At 36.2% G+C, this 26,659-nt stretch overlaps 1 protein-coding gene across 1 annotated transcript in view; it reads right to left on the bottom strand.

Annotated features, from left to right (window-relative positions):
• Galntl6 (polypeptide N-acetylgalactosaminyltransferase like 6) overlaps positions 1 to 26,659 on the bottom strand; it is a 1,038,819-nt gene that overhangs the window by 185,536 nt on the left and 826,624 nt on the right. The window contains exon 6 of the mRNA XM_076852362.1: positions 2,304 to 2,489. Within this exon, the coding sequence (XP_076708477.1) occupies positions 2,304 to 2,489 (186 nt within the window). The remainder of the gene's footprint in view (positions 1 to 2,303; positions 2,490 to 26,659) is intronic.

Below are 26,659 nucleotides of genomic sequence, written 5' to 3'. Positions count from 1 at the left end.
AAAAAAATCACTAAATTCACTAGTGTTTTCAAAGGTGATAAATGAGATGGAAAGAAAACAAAAGAGGGTTAGGGGAATATGGAATGCTGGGATGTGGAAAGGGTTGCAATTTTAGATAGTATGGCTCCCGTCTGCTAATTAGTAGATGGAAAGATTCCCAGCACTATTTCCTGTTCACCTCCACCAAGGGCTCTCTAAGCATCCATTTTCACCTGGGCAAGCCTTCTAATGGTTTTTAATCTTTATATAAATGGTGTTTCCCTAGAGATGTCTTTGACAGAGGAGACTATCAGTGCTGTGTCCGATATATTTCCTCTATCACGTCTGTAGGTATTTTAGTATTAAGGTTTCACTGACTTTCTTCAATCAAACTCAGAATCAGGTTGATTTACAAGTTCCTTGACCAACAAGGAGTCCCAAGGTGACCCGAAGAGAATGAGTCTGTTAAATTAACTGTCAACCTTCCGTTCAAATTTCCTTTCAGTTCTCCTCCAGCTGTACTAGCTTAGGGTGAAAGCTGCATGACTAATTTTTCATCCAAGGCTTGTGCCTACATTTCAATTTCCAGGGATCAAACAAACAGACTCTTAATAGGAAATTGAAATTCAGGTATAATCCCAAGGTGAAAAATGAACCACAAAACTGTGTGGCTCCGCCTGTTTTTTCATTTTGGATGATGTGTCAAGACACTGATAGAGGAAAATAAAAAAAGATAGCGATCCTGAGCTTGAATCATTTCTTATCCATCAGGCCTGCAGGAAATGAAATGCTTTAATGAGAAAAAGTGGGTTGTGGGTTTCTCTTCTTTTCTTTTTTTTTTTCCCTCTTTCTTCATTTTTTTCTTTCTGTTAGATTCCTAGCGAACAATCAGAGACTCCATAATTGGCATTTAGGGATTGCTTTGGTTCATAAATAAGGTAGGCCTTTTGCTGACTTCCTTGAGTATTCAACACCATATAGGTCAAATTCAGTTTTGAGGGAATCTCACTGTTGCTGATGAAGCTTTAAATTGCTATGTCCTTGAACTAGGTACTTTTAATTAAAAGCTCAGAGGAGTCTCTGACTATAGGAGACTGAAACATTCCTGTTGATTAGGATGGCTGGCAGTCATCTGTACAGGGGTGTGTGGATGGGCAATGTGGTGGGGTGTTGCTGTTTGCTGGTTGTTCTCTGTTTTAAATCCTATACAGTTTCGATCAATATCCTCCCCCCTTCCCCACCCATCTTTTTACTAATGGAGCTTGGCTCGTTCTAGTTGAAATCCTACACAGTATTCAACGGCAAATCATTCTTCTTGAGACAGCTATCCTACAGGCAGTTGTTACTGGTTCTAGTTCTGAGGTCAGGGATTTATTTACAATAAAAGTAGATTGGGAAAAACCTGGAAGAACAGGAAGAAGTACAATGATGTGCACCCAAAATTTTTTAGAAAGATCTTCCCCCCCCCCCCAGGCATACAATTTATTTCTTAGCTACAACTTATAGCTGACTTCAGTGTAAAAAAAAAAAAATATTGGAGTTTGAACTGAGCCACACTTAACATTTCTCACTTGAATTAGTTTCTGTTCATTCATGTTTCTAACAGTCCATGTGCCATGTGACAGTCTCCCTTCTTCCCCGCCTCTTAGCCACAGCAAGAACACTTAAGATCTATCATACTGAGAGCATCTCTATATTTAGGGTTATAGGCTGGTGCCAGGAGTGGAAGGAACAACAAAAATGGGGACTATAAATCCTGGAAAATGGCAAAGTGCTTTTAACTTTAACTCTATACTGGGTTGTAATAATTTTACTTCCTTTTTTCTTTAAGAATCCTGTAATAATTGTTAAAGTATAATATATGCATTTTAGTGTTATTGTAATTAAGAGATGACTGTAAAAAAGTTCATTTTTAGTATTTACCCAATGAATGTAACTACAATAAAACTACTATAAAGGAGGATGTCTAAGATAAATGAAAATTTTTTAAAATCTTAGATTACAGTTGATATTATCTAAATTATTAAAATGCTATTTACCTTTTTTTCTTTCCTGCAGTACTGTGAATTGAACCCAGGGCCTTGTTCATGCTAGGCAACATTCTATCCATAAGCTGTACCCCCAGCCCTAAAATATCAGTTTCAATGTGGTTTTCTAGTTGTCTGTTTATCCTCAACAGCAGTTCAGAAGTAATTCAAGGATCCCTCTGCTAAAATTACAGAAGTGTCTCTAGCTTTTGTTGCAGCACCTTGCTCTCACTCTTCAGGGCTACAGTTCTGTGGCCCCCAAAGTTCCCAGAGTGCCTCAGTGACAATTATACTCACTAAGGAGTGGGGGCAGCCAGTTCACATTGACCTCGCAGTGGGAGTCAAGGAATGTCAGCACCTCTCCTCTAGCCATAGATGCGCCCAGGAGTCTGGTCCGGATGAGTCCTTCTCTTTTCTTGGTACGAACAATTCTCACTTTGGAAAACCGAGCCATGTATTCCTCTAACTTATCCTTCAAGTGTTCTAGGAAAGAAATAGAGAATGCATAGGAAGAATGATACAACATTAGTCATAGTACAATTAGTCATGGATGCTGGGCGTAGAGAGTATGCGAATGATGAATCCTACCATAAAATCTTCAAAGATTGAAGATAGATGCTTCTCCTCTCCTCATCTAGAGCAGAGATACTTATAAGATTTTGTGCTTAGAGGTTTTATGCTTATTTCTCAAAATGTTTCGTAATCTGCAAATACTGCCTTTGTTTGAATGCAGTGACACACCAGAGCTCTGTCATGCAGTTACTGTTGGCAGGTGGCCATCATGTTAATCCTGGCCAGCACTTGCCAAGGTGGGCATTGCCCTCTGGTTCCTGTTGTGTGAAGTCAGACGAACATCCTGGCATATGTGCTCTTCTCAACAAGGGGGATTTTTATAGCAAGGCTTTGCCTAGGATTCTGTGGGCTGAAAATAATGCATGTAAAATGAGAAAGAAAAACATTTGTTAATAGAACCAAACAGATTTCTATCCATACAGAGTAATAGCAAACTCGTGAGCAAGTCCAACTTGGGCTTGTGATTCAGAGTGGAAAGGTGACTGATGTGCGCAGAAGTAGGTATGGAAAGGGAAAGCTGAAGAAATACTATACAGCCATTTTGAACTTAGCTATTTAAGACCTGGAGATATTCCTTAGCTTTTTAAATTTGGAAATGTTTCATCCTCTAATTAAAAACAAACAGCAGGAACAAAATCAAATCAAATAACTTACAGAATAAAACATTTCCTACTGTCTGTGATAAAATACATCAATCTTTTGTTCTCTTTTATGGGAAATAAGTGCATTTGGTGGCTTTCTGTGGGATATGTTCTTATATATTTTATATCCACTGCTCTTACTCTGCCATATCTAAGACATTATGAGAGCTTTGTTGGAATCTCTGACAAGTATAACCCAATATCCATTGAAATGGAATCTCAGTATGCAGTGTGCTCTCTGTATTTTTTTTTTTTTTTTTTACTTTTCAAGCCTTCTTTGCAGGTCTGTAATCAAAGGCAATAATATTAAGTCTCTTCCATAATCCATTGCAATAGGGGTTCATGTAAGATCCATAATCCCTTTCTGCTTCCAATTTAACAGATATCAGAATTATTCTATATTGACGTTTCTCTGAATACAAAAGTTTATTCTTATTTCTTATCGTTATTAGTGTAGTATTAAAAAAAACCCTTAATTTTTATTTTTTTGGGACTGTTTATAACTGTTTCACAAGTGGATCAATTAAAGGGGTGTTTGGCTTCCTAATTTTCACTATGAAAGAATCAGAGATGATTTAGCTCAAAATATGTCCCCTTCTCTATTGTTCTTCCTGTCCCTAACAGAGATATGGAGATAATACTATGGGAAGCTAGATTCCAGCATTTGGAATCAGAATAGTCCTGGGAGGGAGGTCTATAAAGTGACATGAATTAAAGTTTCATGGATGAGTAAGGGATTTGGGGCATTCTTTTTTAAAAAATTATTTTTAGAATGTAGCAGACAGTCAAGCTTTGAGTTAGGCTTTGGTTAGAGACCATTCAACAAACATTTACCAAGGCAGTAACTGGAGCCTTGAGTAAGCCCTTGTACTGATGAAGAGGAACAGCATTTCCATTTGAAGAAAGCTTTTGAATGCTGAGCCCAAAGTACAAAACATATGAAAGTTCTATTTCATGGTGAGATACTGATAATTCATTCTCTTATATCTATTGCAAATGTAAAGAAGGAAGTTCTGGTAAGTAATAAAGTAACACATGGGTGTATAAGCAGTATTGCAGAAGCTAGTTCCATCCTGTCCCTCTTTGCTCTGGAACATCCTGCTGTACAGAGGACCCATCTCCTGCACATCCCCCTTTGCTCACTCTCCCACCACAAAGACCCTCTGGCTACCCCGTGTGGAAATTGCAAAGAAAATTTCAAAGAACTCTACAATACAGCCTCAAATGCAAATAAGTCTGGAGCTTTCCTATCTTGTCAGGGAACTAAAGCCAAAGCAACATAGTTGAACAATATGAAGATGCTGTATGTGCCAGAGTCTTGAAAGGCCATGTTCTGTCAGGATTTCTACAGCAATAAACATTTAAGAAAACTTCAGAATCTCATGACTGTAATTTACTTAGGCATTGAAACATTTCTGTATTACCAATTAACAAACAAGAAGCGTTATGCCAATTTATTTGTTAAGTTGGTTGTTTGGACCACAAAATGCTTATCTCATAGAATACTGTCGAGATAGTCACTGGGAACTAAAAACAAAACAAAACAACAACAAAAAAAAACCCCAAAAAAACAACAACAAAAAAAACATAGATCATGTCTGTTAAGCCCACAAATAGTGTTCTTTCCCCCTTTCTTTAATCCTCATTGTTCTTTTATTAATTGTACAATGCTGAGTAGCAGCTCAGTGCTCCAAGATGCATTTAGGTCTCTCTCCTGACTTCCAGGGATCATGGGGTCTTGTTTGTTGGAGGCGTGGAGTATTTTCTATAGCCACATAAGAGGAAGTCACTGTAGAATATTCTCACTTCCTGGATATTCCAAAGAGGGAATTAAAAGGTTGTCAGTCACTGGGTGAGCTTGTCCTAACTTCAGATGCAGGCTTTCATATTCCGTGGTTTATAAGAAATTCTCTGGAACTCAGTGGGTCTAGCTCTGTGAGTTTTCTTTCCCTCTGTACACATTTTCTGATTCTGTAAATTTTTCTTATATCAAAGTCCATTTTTTAATGTAATAAAAAGATTGTATGGTGTGAATTCACTAAATGTAAGGATTTGACCCCAGAGAGTCCACTAGATATTTAGATGAGTTCCTCTAGTTTGAACTTTACGGTGATAATTAGCTTGCTTTCCTCAGATAATGACCTGGTTGACTGCCCTTTGGGGTCCATTCTCTCTTAGTAGTTCAGTTGTAACATCTAATTACCCATAAGTCACAATGAAGGCAGGTACCATCAGTCTAATTAGCAAATTAAACTCTCCTACAAGGGAGTTACTAGAGATAGTAGAGATGGCTTTAAATTAAAAAAAACATTGTTCCTTTCTTTAGTATGAACAAATTTAGATTTGTTTCTAAAACATTGTTATCATGTTGTAAAATATGGCTTCATATTATTTTAATTCAAGCACAACATCTTTGAAGATTGCTTTTCATCTTTAAATAATTAAACTTTAAATACTCCGAGAGAGAATTATTTAACTTTAAATAATTTCAAGTATTTCTGTAAAGTAGGGATTTTTCTAGTGACTGTGAGACATTTGTAAAACCATTAATTTATTTTTTTGTTTTTGGTTTGTGGTCCTAGACTAAAAGTTGATACGTTATTGTTGAAATCTGCAGAGTAATATCCTAATGATCCAGGACAGTGAACACAACTTCAAAAACATAATTTTCCAGGATTTATTGTATCCTTGTGAATCAATAATGGAACAACAAGTTGTAGTGAAGTGAAATTCTGTTGTCATGCTACTGTGAGTAGTAAATTTAGCAGCTTTCTGAAATGTATTTTCCTCTTTTCAGAAGTTTAACTTGTACTCCATCGATTTATATAGAGAATATATCATTCATTAGTGAATTTAGTGTTTAGGGAATCAAGTAAACACTAACACATTCATCTTCAGCGATCTGCATATCCAGGAGAGTCAAAGACAAGGGTCCTGGTCCTTCTGATGACTGGCCAGGTGGCTGTGGGTAAATAGCTTTATATAGTTTGCTCTCATTTTCCTCAGATATAAGAAGAAAAGGGAATGTGACTGGTAGATCTTAAATATTCCTTCTAGTTTTATGATTCCATGATTTTCCCTTGTGAAGTTTTACTTACTACATGGATCGAGTCCTATCAAATACCTAAATGCATGTTTTTTCCTAAATGCATCCTAATGTTAGATATTATGGCGTCGTTGGCTGTGTCTCATTTTTCAAAGTAAGAGTTAAAATAAAGCTAATACTTATCAGAGACTTAGTCAAAAAGCCAACTCCAGGATCTTTTCTTTGGTCAATACAGCATCTGTCTAATCTCCTACAGTTTGCTGTCTAAGATTGTCACTGATGTCAAAATAATGACTTTGAAGCACTGTGAATTCATCAAAGATTTAATTCTGCTTAATAAGTTATGTATATTATGTCAGAAAAATACAGTAATGGAGTGCACAAAGCTCTCTGGTCTGCCTTTGAGGAATTTTTCCCAAGGGTATGAACAAGCTAGTGACCCTCAGTATTGCAAAGCATAACCAAGTAGGGGACACCCCAGAGGCTGGCCAGTTGGTAGCTCCAGGTTGATGACCAGGTCCAGCAACTTACTGCCTGCTTCTTTCCATCTCCTTTGAATTATCTAATTTATATCTCAAAGGGAAGGAGGGGCCAGGAGATACCTGATCTAGAGATAATAGATTTATATATTTAAGTACACACCTATGGAGATGAAATTCTTTTGATGTTTATACTTTGGCATTGGTAGACAGACTGAGGTGGAACATCACCTTAAGATCATGTAGAATATGTATTAGGTATTACGGGTGATGCCTTGTTACGAGTTTTGAAATGTAATGGATTATAAACACGTGGAAACATATGTATCTTAACTTTTCTGGTTAATCCTCACACAAATGCTGTGAATTGTAACTCTAAGCATTCTGGGTAATCTGAAGTGCAACTCTTAAGTACTCTGGGTAATCTGAGGTTTTATCACAGTGCAAAGAAGTACTTTACAATTAGAGAATAGAAGGTACTCTTCCGTTTCTTAATCTACTTGGTGTATATCATGCATATTTGGACCCATAGTGAAAATATTAAGGATAACTGTCTGCTTTAGCAAGGCCCGGAAAGACTTTTTCTACATTTTTTTTGATCTAGAAGAAATATACAGCTTTTAGGTATCTAGTTGACTTCCACAAAATTGTCAGTCTCTTTTTATCCCATCTGACCATACTAAATCTCTTTTTTGATAGCATTTGAACAGACATTTCACATTTATCTCTGCAGCACAAAAAATCCAACCAAGAAAGTAATAGAATTGATGAAAACATATTCAATTGCTTCTGTTATGGCTTGTGCTGGGTTCTATCACTGAATGTCCTTATTTTCTATTCTTTTAATATTGAAGCATCTTAAGTCATTTGGGAAAGAGTGGCTAACACCAGACTTAAGTAAATAGACAAAATATATTTTGGATAATATAAAAAGAAGGGAAGATAGAAGTAGAATGCCACCCTTTTACAACCCCTAATGAATTAATGGATCAAGCTATCCCAGGTGGCTAACATCATAAAAAGAGCAATGATCTCCTATTAGGTGCCTCCTGATGGGAGAACACATCATTGCCTATGAAGTGTTTTTGTCTAAAGCACTGAATATGAAATCGATCATGCCTACAGATTTGCTGCCTATTTTTTTTTTTTTTTTTTTTTGGTACCGGGGATTGAACTCAGAGGCACTCGACCACTGACCCACATCCCCAGCCCTATTTTGTATTTTATTTAGAGATGGGATCTCACTGAGTTGCTTAGCACTTTGTCCTTTGCTGAGGCTGGGTTTGAACTCTTGATTCTCCTGTCTCAATCTCCCAAGCCGCTGGGATTATAGGCATGTGCCACCATGCCCAGCTCTAAATGCCTATTTATAGGAACATAAAGTAACTAAGGAATATGTTAAATGATAACCAGGGATACAATCAGCAAAATCCAAACCATGGGAAATTCCTCAGGATAAATGATCCCAGTTCAAACAAACAGTTGGGAAAGAAAAGTGCTGTTGGTCAGATGCTCAGAGCTGGATCAAGTTGTTCTCTTGTTGTATGTAAAAATCTCAGAGAATATGAACATTAGTCAAAAATCTGCTGAAACTATGAAGAAAGCAGGATTCCTGTGAAAAAAGTAACTTTTACTTTTTACCTATTAAGTCTCTATTTAGTTGTGGATGAGATTGGAGACATTTCTCCCACTCCCTTAAACCAGAGACTTCCTGAGGCTAAGCAATTTTAGGAGAGGATTGGATACTTTGTTTCCATAGGAATTTTGTGTTTCTGCCTGTCTTGTGAATGAAACAATGACCATTCTTCTTCTTCTTTTTTTTTTCAAAATGTCTTTTCAAGGAAATTTATATTGCTAACAGATGTGAGGACAGAGATTGGGTATCCTTCACAAAAAAGGGCAGGTTGTTAATAGCCTTGGAAGTTAGAGATGATATCTTCCACTTGAGCAAATGGCAGGCATGCTTGCTGCCCATTGGAAAAAATTTGAGTTCCTTAGGCTCAATATACCTTCTATATAAAACAAACAAGAAAACAACCATTGATTGTGGAAGAATCTATATGACATGGAGACAAAAACATTTCATTCCTCCCATTGCTCACTTTGAGTAATAAAATCCATTGTCTCAACCCCTGGAACTCCTATCCTCTGCCTGTATTAATGGAACAACGGAAAGTTAACTTGTTAATTTGCAAATAGAGTAAAATCTCAGGTTCTTAACAGTTTTTTTTTTATATACATAGAATTGTGAAGGCTACTAATGAAGGAATCCTTGACACTCCATGGTAGTTGTGGAGGTCTCCTGACTAGTTCACAGAGAGATCTAGGGAAAGCCAATATGTGATTCCACATGCCAGACTAGTCAATTCTTGGCCGGGGGCACAGCCTAGCTTTGAATTAATTGAGCTTCACTTCATTACTCATTTCTTTCTTCTTATTTTCTTCTCCAATTAAATCCTTTTAGTATCTCAAAATATCTCTGTCATCCTGTGAAGAAGTTAATAGCGATGAATATTGAGCTATGTTTTCCTGAAGAATTCTGACAGTTTTCTATGATTATTAGGTCCTAGTACCCTATATTTTCATATAGAAAATAGGAGGGGATATATTTCAGGATGTGGTCTTTTCCTGGCATGTGAGCCCTCTTGGACACTAGGCAGGGTCCTTGGGTCTTCTCTCTCTCATTCTCCCCTTTCATCTCTTCCATTCTCTCTTATTCTTTCTGTCTCACCGATTGCCTAAAGAACCACTGAATCATGTATTTTCATCCACCCAGGGCATGGGCCCTTGGGGAGTACTTGAGAGCCACAGATCTGGTGACTGCATAACTCATGGAAGTTATTTTCCATGTCTAAGATGGTACCTGGGTGCAAAGTCTTCATTCTTTGAAAATACTCATATGTCAAAGATTATTTGTATAATACTTTATAAATAGAGGCCCCCAAAGTGAAAAAATATAGGTTCCAAGATACATAAAAAAATTAAGAACTTTTTCAAAAAATATGCAAGAGGTAAAAAGAGAGAAGAACAGAGACCTTTAGTTGAAATATTTATTATCTTTTTTATATTTATAGAATATATAATCTTAAAGTAGATTTCACAAGAGGGCAAATAATAGATCATTACTTTACACAAAATATTTTGGCATTTTGATGATAGCCTAAAAACTGACTGTATAAAAATGTAGTGTGTCTGTGATGCAGCTTTATTTCAGTTCAATTTTTACACATTTTATTTGTAAATTCATTACTTATTTTGACTTTTGAGAAGGTCATGTATACTCTTTTATAATGGGAACATTTAAATGCTTTTTTGTATTTTCCACAGTATTTTCTTAAGAACGATTTAAAAGTGGTTTTGTCTGATGTTTCAAATGATTCTCCTATAATTCATATTTAAATTATATGATCTTTTTCTAAGCATTTTTGTATGTTTCAATAGTAGTTGTAATTAAAGGTATTCTGCGAATGAATAAAACTGAAGTAATCTGAGTGTGATTTATAGTTTCTAATTGTTCTGTTTACATGAACCTAGAAGAACTTTGTATTTTCTTCAAGTCGGGGAACATAAAATTAAATGCAAGTCAAAATTATTTTGTTTACATCATTTCTTCTGATGCTGTAACTTTGTCTCAAAGAAGAAAAATAATGTAAATGGGAAATGACTAAAATGCATGGGTCTTTTCTAAGAAATGTTGTTATTAAGTATTATAATTTCACAGGATTAATACATTTTATACAAAGGAAAAATCTCTTCTTTTGAATAATCCAGCCTTTTTATTAGATTGTAAACATTCTGGATAATACAAAAGAATAGGTCAATAGCTTACAAATGTCATTTGTGTTCAGACAGGATAATCTAGTTCAAATGCCCCAATATAAATATCTTAACATCAGCGTTAGAGAAAGTCATTGGTTTATTGTTATGCTATTTGACCTAAATCATATTTAAGAATTTTGCCAAAAATGCTATTAGGCCTCACTTTGTAAATACTAGAGAGCTGTTTAACTCTAAGAAGATATATATCTAATATATCTTTTTAAAGTTTATTTATTTATTTATTTACTTTTGTGTGGTGTTGAGGATCCAACTCAGGGCCTCAGATGTGTAAGATGAGCGCTCTACCACTGAGCCACAACCACAGCCCCATATCTAATATATCTTTTAAATAAAAACAATCATTTAACATTTGATTCATCAATTTTGATGTAAGAGAACAAATCTGTAAGTTGATGTAGGTCAACTATTCTATTTTTTAAAATTGTAAAATACACATATCATAAAATGTACCACCATAATAATTTTAAGTGTGTAATTCAGCAATGTTATGTATATAGTCATATGATTGTTTGAACAATCCTAGAACTTCTTCTTCTAGCAAAATTGAAACTGTGTACCATTAAAACAATAATTGCCCCTGAAAACCACACTTCTGCTTTCTGTTTCTATGTGTTTGACTGCTATGGAGAACGCATTATAAGTAGAATCACATAGTATTTGTTTTTTGTTTTTTTTTGACTGGCTTATTTCATTCAGTATAATGTCCTCAAATTCATCCATACTGAGTTCATCCATGTTGTAGAAAGTGTTCAAATTTTTTTATAGACATATGTGTATGCAAGTATATACAAGGTATGTATACATATGTGTGTATTTTCATGTATATACACATGCACACACATACATAAATTTGTTTTTGCTGTAATGGGAATTGTACATCATAAAGGACCTTCCCCATACTAGGCCAGCATTTAACCACTGAGCTTTACTCCCAGCTCCTCCTTCCTTTTAAAGGCTGTATGATATTCCATTGTATTTATATACTACAATTTGTTTAGACATTCAACAGTATGGTTTGCATTTGGGTTGCTTTTATTTTTTGCCTATTGTGAACAATGCTGCTATGAACATGGGTGTACAAATATCTGAATATTTATATTGAAATTTATATTGAGATTCAATCCATTTCAATATAAACACAGAAGTGGAATAGCTGGGTAATAGAGTAATTCTATTTTAAGTTTTTTGAGAAACCACCCTATTGTTTTCCACAGTGACTACCCTATTGTACATTGCCACCAGTAGTGCACGGGGGTCTCCTTTCTGCTTTAAAGTCCTCGCGACTCTTTATCAAATGTAAACCTAAACAAATTTTAGTTGAGTGTGAAGGAAAGCTTGGCAAAGGTTTTTAGAACTTCTTATTATAAAATCTTCCTCAAAAGAATGACTCTTCCTCATCCGCTAAATAACAATTATTCTATAAAAGAAGAAAAGTCTGAGTACTGACAATGACAAATATTTTTAATATACAATATTGCAGATCTCAAGATAAGAAAATAGTCTAGACACTAAAGTTTCAGGACTAAAATTATTAACAAGAAAAGCCTCCAGAGATTCTTATCTCCCATTGCAAAATAGATTTTTCAAGAACACTGTATTTGAAAATATCCTAGTGTCCAGTCTAAATATTCCTTGTGACTAGAGAGTTCACAAGATCTGGTTTACATGTTCTTTTGCCAGTTCCTCTCTGCACCTTGGGTAAGTGGTCTGCCTCTGACTACTGAGGCCCTGTCCCGCTTTAGCCTGCCCTCTCCACCATCAATTGTATCAGGGAGTTAAATGTCACTTTGCACTAATTATCTTGGTCAACCTCCCATATTTAGGAATGTATCTTTAAAACATCTTAGCATCTTCCAGTGTCTCTTAGCAAACTCACTCCTTATCTTTCAGCAGTTCCCTTAATCTTCAAGTCTGTCCCAAATGTCATTTTACAAGACTGTTTTGAGATATGAGGAAACTATTTCAAAAAATAAGTTTAACAAAGAAAAAGCATCAAAAGAATAAGTATACTAATATCCTTAAAGATTAAAAATATCAATTTATAGATTTCAAAATTCTCTAGGAACTTTAATGCTTTCTTTTTCTTTTTTCTTTTTGTTTGAGTTGTAGATGGACACAATACCTTTTATTTTAATATAGTGCTGAGGATTGAACCCAGTACCTCATACATGCTAGGCAAGTGTTCTACCTTTGAGCTACAACTGCAGCCCTCTTTTATCCTTTCTTATTGTATTTTGCCAAACACCAAGTTAAGTAGTTTTAAACTGATTTGTATTATATTACAACATTAATGCCACTGTTAATTTGTACCTACATACGCACATTCATAGCTTGGATAAGTAGCCTTTTGTGATCTGGTTTACTATAATGACCATCTCTAAAAATTGAGACCAGAAACAATTTTTTTCCCATAAAAATAATGAATGATTTTCTGCTACTTATTTTCCTAAGAGGAAGTCAGGATGAGAAATGATAACTATGGGTCTAAACAATTACAAGGTAATGCAAACCACATCAATGGGGCTATTAATAAGGGGAAGTCACAGCCTGCAGTAAAAGCAAATGCAGCCTGTGTCACAGCAGCAAGCTGCCTGGAATCCACCTCTGCCCCCAAGGGATCTGCAAATTCTTTTAGAGTTATTTTTAGGAAATTTAAAGTGATAAAAAAACCCCAAAGTCAAAAGGGTCGAGAAAGAGAAATTAATCTTCAGCTAGTTAAGAAGCATAAAATGAAGGTGAGACAGAAACAAAAACAAAAACTCTAAAATACCATAGTGCAGCACAGGTGTCAAATGGCATCCATAAAATCTCTGCCCGTCCTAACGTGCTTTAAATTCTGCATTTCTTTCCACTTGAAAAATACATGAACCAGGCATACTCAAGCTCGTTTTATTTTTCTTCAGTTTCCTCTAAAGAATCTATTTAAATTACTGGGTGGGAATGCTCCCTGGACAGAGTTACAGGGACTATATAATCTCAAATTAACACGTGTGCCACTGAGTGAATAATGCCACCAAATAACTGCCAAAACAGCCATAAAGACCCCTGGGGTTTGGTTTGACTTTACAACAAATAAAGACAAATTGGAGAGAATTCTGCTAAACAGTTTGTGTGAGGAAAAAAATGCTATGTCAAAATTTCAATTTAGATGAGACCAGAACTAAATTAAATATCTGGGAATTGGCCTTGTTCTCAAGGCTGCGGAAGCTCTCAGTTCTTAACGATATTCTTGAAGTGCAATATAGAAGGAGGCATGCAGGAAATGGGCTGTCTGCCCTTGTTGAAGAAAATTGACCTGCTAAAGATAAGTCCTCTCAAAGAATAGCTCCGTTTCTTGATAACGCTATTAGGGAATGAAAGGGAAAGGGATCATCCAAGATATTGTCTTGGATCAAAATTTAGAAAAGAAAATATTAAGAGGACCAAAAATGTGTCTCAGATTCTTGGAGGGGGAGAATCAACAGCAGAAGCAGCTAAATTTGCAGAATAATATATGAACATGCCAATATATATGACCATATTAATTACCTTCAATTGGCAAACACTGTTCTAAGATGCACTCATGTAGTAGCTAACTTAACACTCATTTCACAGATGAGGAAAATCATCCTTATTTACAAAGAAGGAAAATGAATGTCAGACAATTTCAGGAATTTGCCTAACGTTATACAGAAAAATAATGCCTGGAATAGTTTAAGTATTTCATAAATGCCAATGATTATGTGCTAAAAGTAAACATAACGTTAACAAAACAAACAACCACCCACCCATTAAACTGGCACCAAAATTTATCCAACACAAATCTTTTAAGTAGAAGATTTAAGGCAGGAAATTAGGTCCTTATTGTAATAACACATTATACAATACCTGGAAAATATAGAAAAGTGGAAAGAAGGGATAAGAATCAGTTTTATTAACAGAAGTCAATCACTGTTCATATTTTCTTTTTCTCCATTTATATCTAAAATACTTGTTCTTTTAAACCTAACATTGAAATTTTCCATGTCATTACATCTTAATCAGTATTATTTTAAATGTGTCTTTTTTTATTGTTGAAGATTTAGTTTCGTTAGTAATTACAACATTGCTATGATAAATACTATACAATTAACTTTTTTGTGAATGATTTTTCCTGAATTTATAATTTTCCCTAGGAGATACACTAAGAACAGAAATGACTGCATCATAGCATATAATCCCAAATAGATTTATTGAATTAGAAGAAACTAAAAACTCTGCTTTCATTTTCTATGGAAGGCAAAGAATTTGGAGTGGCATAGGGGACTTTAATAGCCATAAAATGTATTTTATTCTTTATTGAAAGAGAACCGAGGCCACTGGTTTCATCACCAAATTTTCAAACCATTAGCACCTTTTAAAATATGCTTTCCCTTTTCTCCTGATAAAATGCATGAACTGTGTGTGCACCCAGATGAGACCAGCCTCTTTGTTTGCATCATCCGTCTGATCAGGAGCTAGCTCCTATAGGAACCTCGTGTTTTATCTTTTACTAAGTCATTCCATTGTCAAACACAAATGTTGCAACATCCCTTAGAGGAAACCTTCTTTGATCCACATCTTCCTCTGATTTTTATCCCATTTCCCTAATTTATTTTACAGCAGGATTTTGGGAAAGAGTCATCTAGACTGCAGTCTCCATTTCATCTCCACCCACTCTCTCTTGAACCCATCCCTTTGAAGCCAGAATTAAAGACAGGCAGTCAGGGTAGAGAGGTGATCCAAGTTGGATCTAGAGATTGAAGTCCAATTTGGGTCCAAGAAGTTGGAGACAACCCCTGAGAGTTTGAATTGTTAATGATTCAGAGCCCTTTCTCCAGCTTTATCAAGATAACCTGCCCCTGCTCCAACCTGTTGCTAAGGTAACCTGTCTCAGGAATTGTCCCTCCTCACAGGGAATTGTAATTAATTGTAGTTAATGCACCTCGGGGGCCCATCCTGTCTGGAACACTCCACCTTGGCCCCTCTAGCTCACATGCTTCTCACCTTTTTGACATTCCACTGGAGCATCTCCTGGGCCTAGTCACTTAAGCAGGAAGAAGAGAGATAAGTGGGGGAAAGAGCAAGAGAACAAAGAAAATCTAGGATATGTAAAAGAAGCAGAACACCCTCCGTTCTTGGGATACCAGGATACCAGCTATGGCTCCCCGTTCTGCCTCCCAGGAGATGTCTATGTTACCCCTTTTTATATAAACCCTGCTTTATATGCTCGCCTCAGTATGTTTTTCTAATGTGGTACTTCAACATGTGAGGAAGCAAGACTCATCACTGATAATTGGTGTTATCACCTTTTCTTCCATTCATTCAAGATGTTCTTTGGGATCTGTGTGAATAGCATTCCTTTACCTATCCTGACCCTTTACTTTTGGAGATGGGCATGCATTTTCTTTCAGAGGGATTCTTCTGCCAAGAAATAGCTCCCACTTAGAGTACTAAGGATTAATAAACAGAATACAGAGATAGAGTAGGAAAGGACAAAGGAAGTTATGTTACAAAGGAAATAATTCAGAAGTTTATCAAAAGAAGAGAAAATGGGTTTCAAGGCATAGGGGTCTAATTGTGAGCACAGTTCCTCTGTGTTCACCTGTAGGGTTAATTCTGACCAAGGCTCAGACTTTGCCAGTATATCCAGGAAGCAAGGGGTCATGGGGAAAGAGAAAGATCCTATAAAATGTCTGAAGTGAAAAGGCTCTTGCTTGAGTAATTGAAAGCTAAACTGGACAAAGCACTGTGAAATATAATTTTGGCCCTCTTCTCCAGGGAATAGAGAAAATGATCTAATAGGTCTTTTCCATCTCTGCTTTTTGTGACCTCTGGCTGTTAACATTACTCTTCCTCGTTATGTCAAAATGAATTGCCTATTTACTACTGAACTCTAGAAAGTGATTTTTCTCCCTAGGTAAGACAACAACCTAGCACAGGTGACATGCACTTCATTTCAACTTAATCAATGTCCAAGGAGTCATTTTTAAATAGGTAATATCATTTCCAGGAAATTTTGCTTCCTTGTTTGGTGGTTTGTCCCTACTTTACTGTCAAGCCAGAGCTCCCCCCACATTTAGGAGAAATTACCAAAAGAGTGCAAAATGGGAAGCAAAAGGAAGCAATATGGCCTTTAAATTGCCAATAACCTTCATAGCAGGCTATTTATTAGTACTGGAATCTGCTCAGGCTGTTTTTTTTTTTTATTTTCATGACAATAAACATTGGAAAACACGGATGTGGGATGACTGCATTGGTATTCTACAGCATTGCATAAATTTCCCTTTCTTGGGCAGGCAGAAGCAATGAAAGTCATTATTTAAATTTCATACCATGCAATAAATAAAGGGTGTTCTTTGGAGAATATATGTCCACACGCGCGTGAGCGCACACACACACACACACACACATAGATCACTTCTGTCACTAAGAATAAGTGAAAGGTGGCTAATTTGTAATTTACAAAAAAAAAAAAAAAGATCATTGTTTCCTGCACAGACTTGATTAAATGAGGCAATAAATCATATGTCTAAAACATGCCAAGCATCTGCCAAGGCAAAAGTTGGCTTAGAAAGTGACGAGTGCGGAATTGTGGAGCAGTAGGATTTTTATGGTCTGTCACTAGTGTGACAAGTAATGATAAAGGGCAGCATTATGTCTCCTTCACTGATAGTCCAGCAACAAATTTTCTATTGTAATTCTTTTGTTTGGCCCTCTTTATCTTCATTTAAATGGGTTGCATCTCCTTGAGCTGTGGGAATGATATATATTTTCTCTGCTAATGGTGTGTCTCCCATGGTCCCAGGATTATTTTCACACTTGATAAAGTTCACCTACAGCGGGATCCTCAATCAGTCAGATTGCCGCAAATGGAGATGGACGTGGCGTTGATTTTTTTCCACTCTGTGGATAGACAAGCCCTGATTGCTAGTGTTTTACTAGGACTTCTCTCCCAGGAGAGGTCCTTTTTCCCAATAACTTTATATAGATCAGTTAGCCTGTAAATTCTGCCTGACTCTTGAAATTTGTGTTAGCGCAAATCCCCGTTTTTAGAGACTGGAAATATCCTCTCTGCCTATTTCGTTAAGATGTGAAGAAACCAATGCAAATTAAAAGGTATTTAAAAACTGGTTAAAAAAACTGAAAGTTAATAAGCATTAAGGTCAGTACTAGAAATGCAGTGCCTCTCTTTGAACAAACATGAGCAAATAAAAGTAACACAAATGTAGTACAAAACAGAAATGCAGTGGATATAGAGAAAGGGCACAGGGCACAGCCCTGAGTTTTGTGATTTACAATCCCAATGGGGATTGAGTGAATTTTCGAATGTGGAGATAATCTGACCAAATAGGGCTTATTTATTCTAGGTGATTGATACAGATGATATGAATTGTGATGGGGAGGATCCTGGAATATGAATTACAGGAGTAAGACTAAAAAACTAAACTCTGCAGTTATGTGAACTCAAAGGAAACCAAAAACCATTACAACAACTGATCTCTCATCTATAGTGAGGTAGTGATTTAAAAATTTTCTTTTGTCATATCGATTGTTGGGAGCTAAGGAATACAAGCACAGTTAAAATATTGAATAAAAATATATTCTGAAAACTAAATTCCAGAGCTTTATTTTTCCTTACCAGTAGTAACCTGAATGAGTAATCTTTTTTTTTTTTTTTTTACCATTTTCTTATTTATATTTTAGGGCACCTTTAGTGGGAAGCTTTGCTTTAAGGCTGATGACTAAATAGCTGCCAGTTTTGGGATAGTTTATTTTGGGGTTTCTCATTGCCTTTGGCATTTAAGGCTTGATAAGCATTAGATATGGTGGCTGTTGGGATGTTTAGCAATGTCACTGGGCTAAGTTCACCACAGACTAGTAGTGTCCCTGAGTTATGATGACCTATATTGCTTCTGGACATTGCCATGTGTCCCCTGTAGGGCAAAACTGCCTCTGGTTAAAATCTCTCTGTCTGAAAGTGGCATTGTGATAACAACAGGAAAAAGAAGTACGATTAGCTCATAGCAATATTATTAGTTTCCAGAAATCAGCTCAAAATGTCAAACAAACTTGATCCTGTTTTCAATGAGATCATTATGACTTGAAATCTCTATTTCTCTCCACTCCCATCCTCTCACCGATTTCACTTCTTGGCAGGACAATTTGGCAACATTTCTTGAAATTTTATATTGTTTCCTCTTTGTTCAGGTATTCACTGTCCCTGGAAAATAGGTTGAACTGCAGTAGCAGTGGTGAGCAACCTTAACGGCAGCCTGGAATAGAAGGCTCTTGTGGAGAGAGGTGGGGATTACTGACAGCAAACTAATCATAAAAGAAGGAGCTTGGAACTTCTCAGGGTAACAATTCAAACTGTACCTTGTTCCCTTTTTTTTTTTTTTTAATCAATTACTAAAGCTTGAAATGGTTTGACTCTCCATGAACGTAAATTCAGTTAATATAAAAACTATGAATGATCACTACTTTTCACTGATAGTCTTTTTAGGTTAAATATTGCTATAATTTGGACCAAAGCTCCTATTAATGCAAGACTATTCAGAGACAAAATGATTGGGTTGTAAGAGCTGTAACCTAGTCAGTCCATCCTAGTTTGAATGGACTTACTGGGTGATACGTGTAGGCAGGTGGGTTGTGGATGGAGAAAGTGGGTCACTGGGGAAAAGCCCTGGAGTGACTCATCTTCTCCAAAGCCCCTTCCTCATTTCTGCTTTCTGACCCCTCCATGACATGTTGATCAACTTTCCTTTGCTGGACCCTTTGGTCATGATGTTCGCCTCACCTTAGGCCCAGAGAAATGGAATTGGCCATCTATGGAATGAGTCTTCTGAAACCATGAGCCCCAAATAAACTTTCCCTCCTCTAAGTTGCTCTTGTAAAGTACTTTGTTTACAGCATTGCAAAGATTGGCTAAAACAAATTTTCACATTCACGTCTTCTTATAAACAGAGTGTGCACATCATTGAGAGTAAGGGCTTGGCTGTGACAATTTTGGAAAGAATTGTTGTCTTTTGAGTAAAATCTGAGCACATATAGATAGAACAGATTGCTGGCTAGGTCTGAGTAGGCCAAAGCAAAACAAAGTACAAAATATGAATAAAATAACCTCAGCCAAATATTTATTGTATGAATCTTAGGTGGATGCAAGAAAATCCTTTATCTTTCATGACACAAAGAAAGAAAAATATTATTGTGATTGGATCACAAATAAATCACAGCAATTACATCCCCCTTGAGTTTCGATCAAAACTAACATTTTGCAAAGCTCTTCACAGAATGTGGTAGATACATCCAAAGGGGAAAGAATCACTTTTGAATGACACATTAAGCTTCCCATTTGGAAAGGCTTTATAAAGATTTCTGAGGTTTCGAAAAGAAGCTCAGTTGCCACGCGGCTGGCAGATAGCGAGCTGATTGCAGAGAGAGGAAGTTCAGGTAGGTATTTTTTTTTTTTCATGGTTCTCTCTAGTTTGCCTTAGTTTTGGAGTCATTGGTTTTATCTTCCTAGAAAATTCAAGGCACGCAACTCCTCCTTTCCATTCATTTATGAAACCATTAACTCAGCAGCAGCAAGACTGAGGTTTCCCTTAAATGATTCGGACATTCTTCAGAAGTGAGACTGTTGATCACCTATAATCTTAATGGGTTGGAACTAATTTCTGAAGACCTAAAGTTTCCTCAACTGGAAAGGAAATAAATTATAAGAAACACCAACAAAAACCCACCTACAGAAAACATAAGCTCCAGAGAGCAAAAGTCATGTCTCACCCAAACAGTGATCAGTGATGATTAACGTCTTCCACCCAAGACTTTGCAATGAATTTCTCTCTGAAAAATGAATGACCTGGAAACTGTTTTTCTGAATCACGTAAATTCAACCTTAAAAAATATCCCCTTTGTCTCCAACACTCTGTTCCTAATGCCACTTTATTTTTCATTACATTAATGATTATCTCATATGTTATACATTTTTATTTGTGTGACCCTAACCCCTGCAAATAGGATCTAAGCTTCATGAGAGCAAGGACTTTGTCTTTACTGCCATATCCCCAGTGTCTGGAATAGGGCCTCTCACCTAGAAGGTATTAAAGTAAATGGTTACTCACATAAGTAGTCTTAAAGTAAATGGCTTCCTTAAATAAGCAAGTTTATATTCACATTTTACAAAACTTTAACTTCTCTTTCTCTTATGTTTGCTGCTGGATCACTTCATACTCAGCCTAATATTGCTATATTACTGCCCTTGTCAATCATAGGTTAATTTTCTTTTTAAATTTTGATATTGTAGAAATCAAATTTCTGCAATCAAAGTAGAACATTGCTCAAACTATCTCCTTAAGTGAGTTGTTTACTCAGAAGAACTCCTCAATGTCTCTTTTGACTATTTATTCAACTATCAAACAACAATCAAATAAGCTTCCAGAATTTCAAGTGTCATCTCCCTCTGAAAGGTTACCTTTTCTTCCTTCATTTTGGTGATTCACTTTGCATATTATTGACAATCCTTAACTTCCTTTCTGCCTTCTCTTTTCAAAGCTGTATAAATCTAGTTTAAATAAGATAACAAATCTAGTGATAAGTACCTTGAAAAGTACAAAGCATTCAGAAGTTATAACTCCTTGAAAGTTATTTCTAATCCACTGTGCATATTTAAAAATTTGTTACATTTTTAAGCAAATTGTTAAGACCTTATTATATATTTAATTTATCATTTTCTCATTCACCAATTTTCAGAAGTCTTCTTGAATTTCATTAATTTAATTTTATTAATTTAATATTTTATATAATTTTAATTTAATTAATTTCTCTTTTTCACCAAAGAGAAAGGCAAAGAAGAATACATGTTCTAGAATGCACTGGGGATGAGAACCTCTCTTTGTTCCTTATTAGATTTTGGTGATCTTTTTATACTAGTTGCTTGACAATGAAGCATTTATTTAATGGATACACACTTATGGAGATATAATAGCATCAGAAAACAAAAACAAAAACAAAAACAAAAAAAATCCTCTAGGGAATTTTTCCAGCAAGTCCTTATCCCAGCTTGTCTTCCTTCTTGCATTTGTTCTAGAGATCAGAAGGAAAGCCATACAGGTGTTTGTTGGGTAGAGGTAGCATCTCCAGTTGTGTTTGTAGCAACTTTTCACAGAAAAAATTTCTTTAAAAATGAATAAGTTCCCAACAAGCACTTTATCACTAGATTGTGAATGAAGATGTTGTAAACCTACTTTTTTTTTTAGAGAGAGAGAGAATTTTTTTAATATTTTTTTTTTAGTTTTCGGTGGACACAACATCTTTATTTTATTTTTATATGGTGCTGAGGATCGAACCTGGTGCTCCGCGCATGCCAGGCGAGCATATTACTGCTTGAGCCACATCCTCAGCCCCAAGTAAACCTACTTTTTTCTTTCAATGATACTCCATAGGGAGAGGTGGTGCAAAAGCTTGCAAATTTTAGAATTCCCTAGGGAATTTTTTTCCAGCTACACATACCTTCTTCCATCACAATGTGTCTCTTAGATAACTCCAGTTGGTGGCTATGGTAGACAGAATAGGTGAAAATTCAGGGAAACAGATTCTTTCCTAGAGCCTTCAGGGCGAATGTGAACCTGTTTAATCATTTTGGACTACTGACTACAAGAACTACAAGATGACAAATCTGTGTTGTTTAAAGCCACTGAGTTTACAATAATTTGTTACAGAAGCAATAGGCAACCTATAGAGTGGTGCTCATGGGTATGTGTGGTTTGGAATAAATTTCCCATACTCCTTCTGCTTTTACTGAGAATCACTACTTTGATATTTTACTAAGAGCCATTTAAAATAACATGGTGCCTCTTCATAATAAATATAAGAATATTGATGAGGGGAAATATCTGACTGAAGGTTTTGTTTGGGAAAGAAGTCCAAGCTATTGAAGAATATCTAGAATATGTCACCAATGGGGTAATGCCCTGGAACTTCACTTCAGTCTTCTTTACAACTACATCAAAGATAGAATTAAATGTGCAGATTGAAATTAGTCCACATTATTGATTGTCTCACAAATGTCTATTAAAACAATGTAAACCTGTTTATGTTGCTTAAAAATGTACTAAAAATTCCTGGAGGCAGATTTATAACACAAAATTCCTAAAAACTTTCATGTTATAAGGAAATGATAGACTTCTTGCAAACTCCTTTCGAGAGCTGATGTACTGAAACTTTACCAACATACTTATGCTAAAGTTGTCTTCATACTGATGCTCTTCATTTCTGACCTCAGGAAAAATAGAGATTCTGCTATTTAGTCATGATTTTGTGACATTGTTTCTGCAAGAGACTAAAGTAATGAGAGCCCAGGTGTACAGACTCAATAATAACAGTAAAAACCAAAACAAAACAAACAAAAAACTCTGCTGCCATTTGTATATTTGTGTGTGTGTGTGTGTGTGTGTGTGTGTGTGGGTGTGTGTGTGTGTGGAAATTAAAGGCACAAGGGATCCTTTAAATCCTTCTTCTTGAATCCAGCACTTCAAGATGGGAACACTCCAGGATGACCTTCATGAAATCTCACTTCCTGCTGTTCGCACCTGCATGCCATGCTTTGCCTGTGAAGGTAGGTGCAATTTGTGGTTTGCTTCTAACCAGGAAACTCTGGAAAGGGTGATGAATTGTTGCCTCCTCCCTCTATTAGCTTAGTTAATGTAAGAATAAGATTCTCCTTGAGGTCCTGAAGAATTATATTGCCATGTTGGAGGAGCCCAGGTGACAAGGAACTTTAGACAGTCTTGAGCACCTGAGGTAGGCTCCAGCTAATGACCAACAAAAAACTGATGTCCCAAGTTCTATAGCTGGAAGAAAATGAATTCTGAAAAAACCTGAGTGAGCTAGGGAGCAGATTCATCACTAGTCAGTCCTCCAGATGGAGAATGGAACTCAGCCAATACCTGAACTGCAGCCTTGTGAGACCCTCATCTGTTAAGCCATGCCAATCCACAGCTCTTGGCCCATGGAAACTGAGATGATTAGTGTGTGCTGTTTTAGGCTGCTAGGTTTATGGTAATTGGCACAGCAATAAAAGATTAAGACAACGGTTTTTAAAATATCAAGTCAAAGAACAAATGTTTTTTAATGTCCAAGTTTGGGGAGTACATTGGTATTTCTATTTCTCTGCTCTTGCCATGTAGAGTCACTCTGTATTGTGAAATAACTCCTGAGAATGGTTAATGTGTGCCCCAAATAGAAGCATCAACAGCTGCTGCCAGAGGCCTGGCATTTTTTCTAATACTTGTAGCTTAAAAGACAAGTGTCCAACGTTGTGCTGCATTGAGTAGCTAAATAGGGTGAAACAGAACTTGCTGGTTAGGGATCAGTTAACATTCATTATTCAGACATTCGTTTTTAGACCATCTGCTTTCAGCCGTCTGTATACATTGTTACAGGAATTTGACAGATTAATCTGAGAAAAACATTATATTCAATCAAAGTATATTTTTAGGATGTCGGGTAGTTGGGTGGACAGGAAAGATAAATTTCCAAAAGAAGAATACAGAATACAGAGGAAGAAAGTAAGGCAAGAAGAATTTTATAGATTACTTATTGCAAAGGTGCCTATAAATTCATCTGTGCTCTGTCACACTTGTTTCTGATTATTTTCTATTACTTTTTTTTTTCAAATGTGGACCATCACTTGCAGTCTGACAGATTTAAGCTTATTCCCCTGCTGTCCCATTACTGTGTTTTTGAGTCTTTGTTTTTCTGACTGCATTGTATGCTTATACTATGCTCTGCCATTGCAATGGATTGGGATATAAAAGGAAGAGAAAATGAAGAAGTCCCCATTTAAAAAGGAGAAAATATTTAAAAACCTCCAAATAATCAGGAATAGAGTATGTAGTCTTTATAGGGATAGGCAAATATAATATGTAAATATGTGACTCATTGCATTTATTTATCTTTCTATCTTTAAAAGCTCTCAAAGATTAGAAAATTAAGAATAATTGATAGAATTTATAATAGCAGTTAAAATAAAATTATTTGCATTTTACTGTAGACATACTCATCCTATAGTTTCCTTATTACCTGTTTGGTCTTAGGTATGTCCTAAGATCTCAGTTTCCTTATATGTAAATTGAGAGATTGGAAACTTATTGCTAGAAAGTTGAACTGTGGTGATTCCACTGTGATCAGCCCATAGAATGGTTTGAAGGCTGAAACAAGAAGCTATACTCTGCATAGTGTCTGACTCATGGTAGGGACTTGGTAAAATTATATGATAATTCTTATCTTTTCCTTTCTCCTGATTTTTAGTTTAATTTTTCATCTCTTATTTAATATAAAGACAGACAAAAACTAGACATGTGTGTAAACCTGAGTGAGCTAGGGAACAGATTCATCACTAGTCAGTCCTCCAGATTAGAATGGCGCTCAACCAATTCCTGGACTGCAGCCTTGTGAGACCCTCATCTGTTAAGACTAGTAGAGACTTCCAAAGAAGGAAGTGATATTTTTATTATGACAGAGTGGTTTCAGTTAACGTATCTATTTACAAATGGGTCTGTCTCTTCTTGAGCATTATAACCCATAATTACAGTGCTCAGGTAATAATACCCACACAGGTGGTTCATGGGCCTGGGTATCACAGTGAATTCAGCTGAGGCTGTGAATGCACACATATGCCTTGGTGACTTCTTTTTATTTCCTAGGTTGTGGCAGTGACAGGATCGTTTATTGCTTTCCATTGTCCTGTTATTTATTGTCATAACAATACTAAACATAAAGCCACTTTGTAATTATGTAGCAGAAGAGCTCAGAAAAAGGCATTCCATGAATACAAATTAGAATTCTCATATAAATTGTTTCCAACAGTAAGTGGCATTGGCCATTGATATATTCATTGTATTCCATTCTGAGTGGGGGATTGATTGTTAGTATCTAGACATCATTTATTTAATAGAGACATCCTCTCTGGAGTGTGAGTCATTTACACTGTTTTAACAAACTGCCAAACACATTCAAATGTGTACAAAGGATAGGTGGCCCAATGACATCTACCACACAACACAGAATTATTTATCCCACCTGCCATAAGTGTTATGGGAATGCAGAATAATAAAATGTGTCTTTGCAATCTAGGGACATATGATTTAACTCTGGAGGTGGAATAAACCACATGTAGGCACAACGTGTTCACAGTACATAATGGCTAAATTGATGGTTAGGACTGTAAATTTTGCTTGCAAGCAGAAGAGGCAAATTCATGATTAAATAGAGCTGGAGTAACTGTCTTACAGAGAAGCAGACCCCTAAAGAATTTTATTTTGTGGCAGAATGAAGTGCCAATGTGCAAAATATTTTTAAATATGACTTTTGGCATTGCCATGGCATGTTTAAATTGCTGGCAATTTGTGGCAGTACAGGAATCTAGCAGAAGTCTATAAACCTAAAGGGGTGGTAGTTGTCACCACCAAAATTGTATGCCATCAATGTTTTGCAGGAGAGCAAAGCAGAGCTGTTCCCATCTATGCTGATAATTGCGGTGACTGAGGGAGCCAAGCATGCTCTCCCCGATATACCTTTCCTCTAATTTCCTCCAGGTCTTAGGTCAAATGTTCAGAAACTATCTTTGCATGATCACATCTGCCTTTCCCCAATCTAGCCCCTCACCTTAATAATTCTTGTTTATTCTTTTACTGGAAGATCAGCTCCATGATGACAATGATTTTTGTTGCATTCACTGCTGAATCTACCCTCAGCTTGGAAGATCACTCAGGACATAATAAGTGTTCCAGAAATATTTATTTAATGAAAGACTACAGCATGAAATGGGAAATCACCACATCAAATTGCCCTATGTTTTGAAGGCTGAGAAGTTGAGGCAAAAATGTCCTGTGCAAGAGAACGGTGATTTGTACATATGGACAACAACTTGGTTAATATGTTTCACGTGACTGAAACGTTTGGCCTTATAACATCTAGGGAGTTTGAACTCTCCTAAATGCTGGGCACACATAACACTGCCCAGGCACCACGAGTCCACTTACTGACAGAGGAGAGGTACTGCTGATCTGTAATGGG

Source organism: Callospermophilus lateralis, chromosome 4 (assembly GCF_048772815.1).
Source record: "Callospermophilus lateralis isolate mCalLat2 chromosome 4, mCalLat2.hap1, whole genome shotgun sequence".
Classification (NCBI taxonomy): domain Eukaryota; kingdom Metazoa; phylum Chordata; class Mammalia; order Rodentia; family Sciuridae; genus Callospermophilus; species Callospermophilus lateralis.
This window is presented reverse-complemented; position numbering and strand designations above follow the sequence as displayed.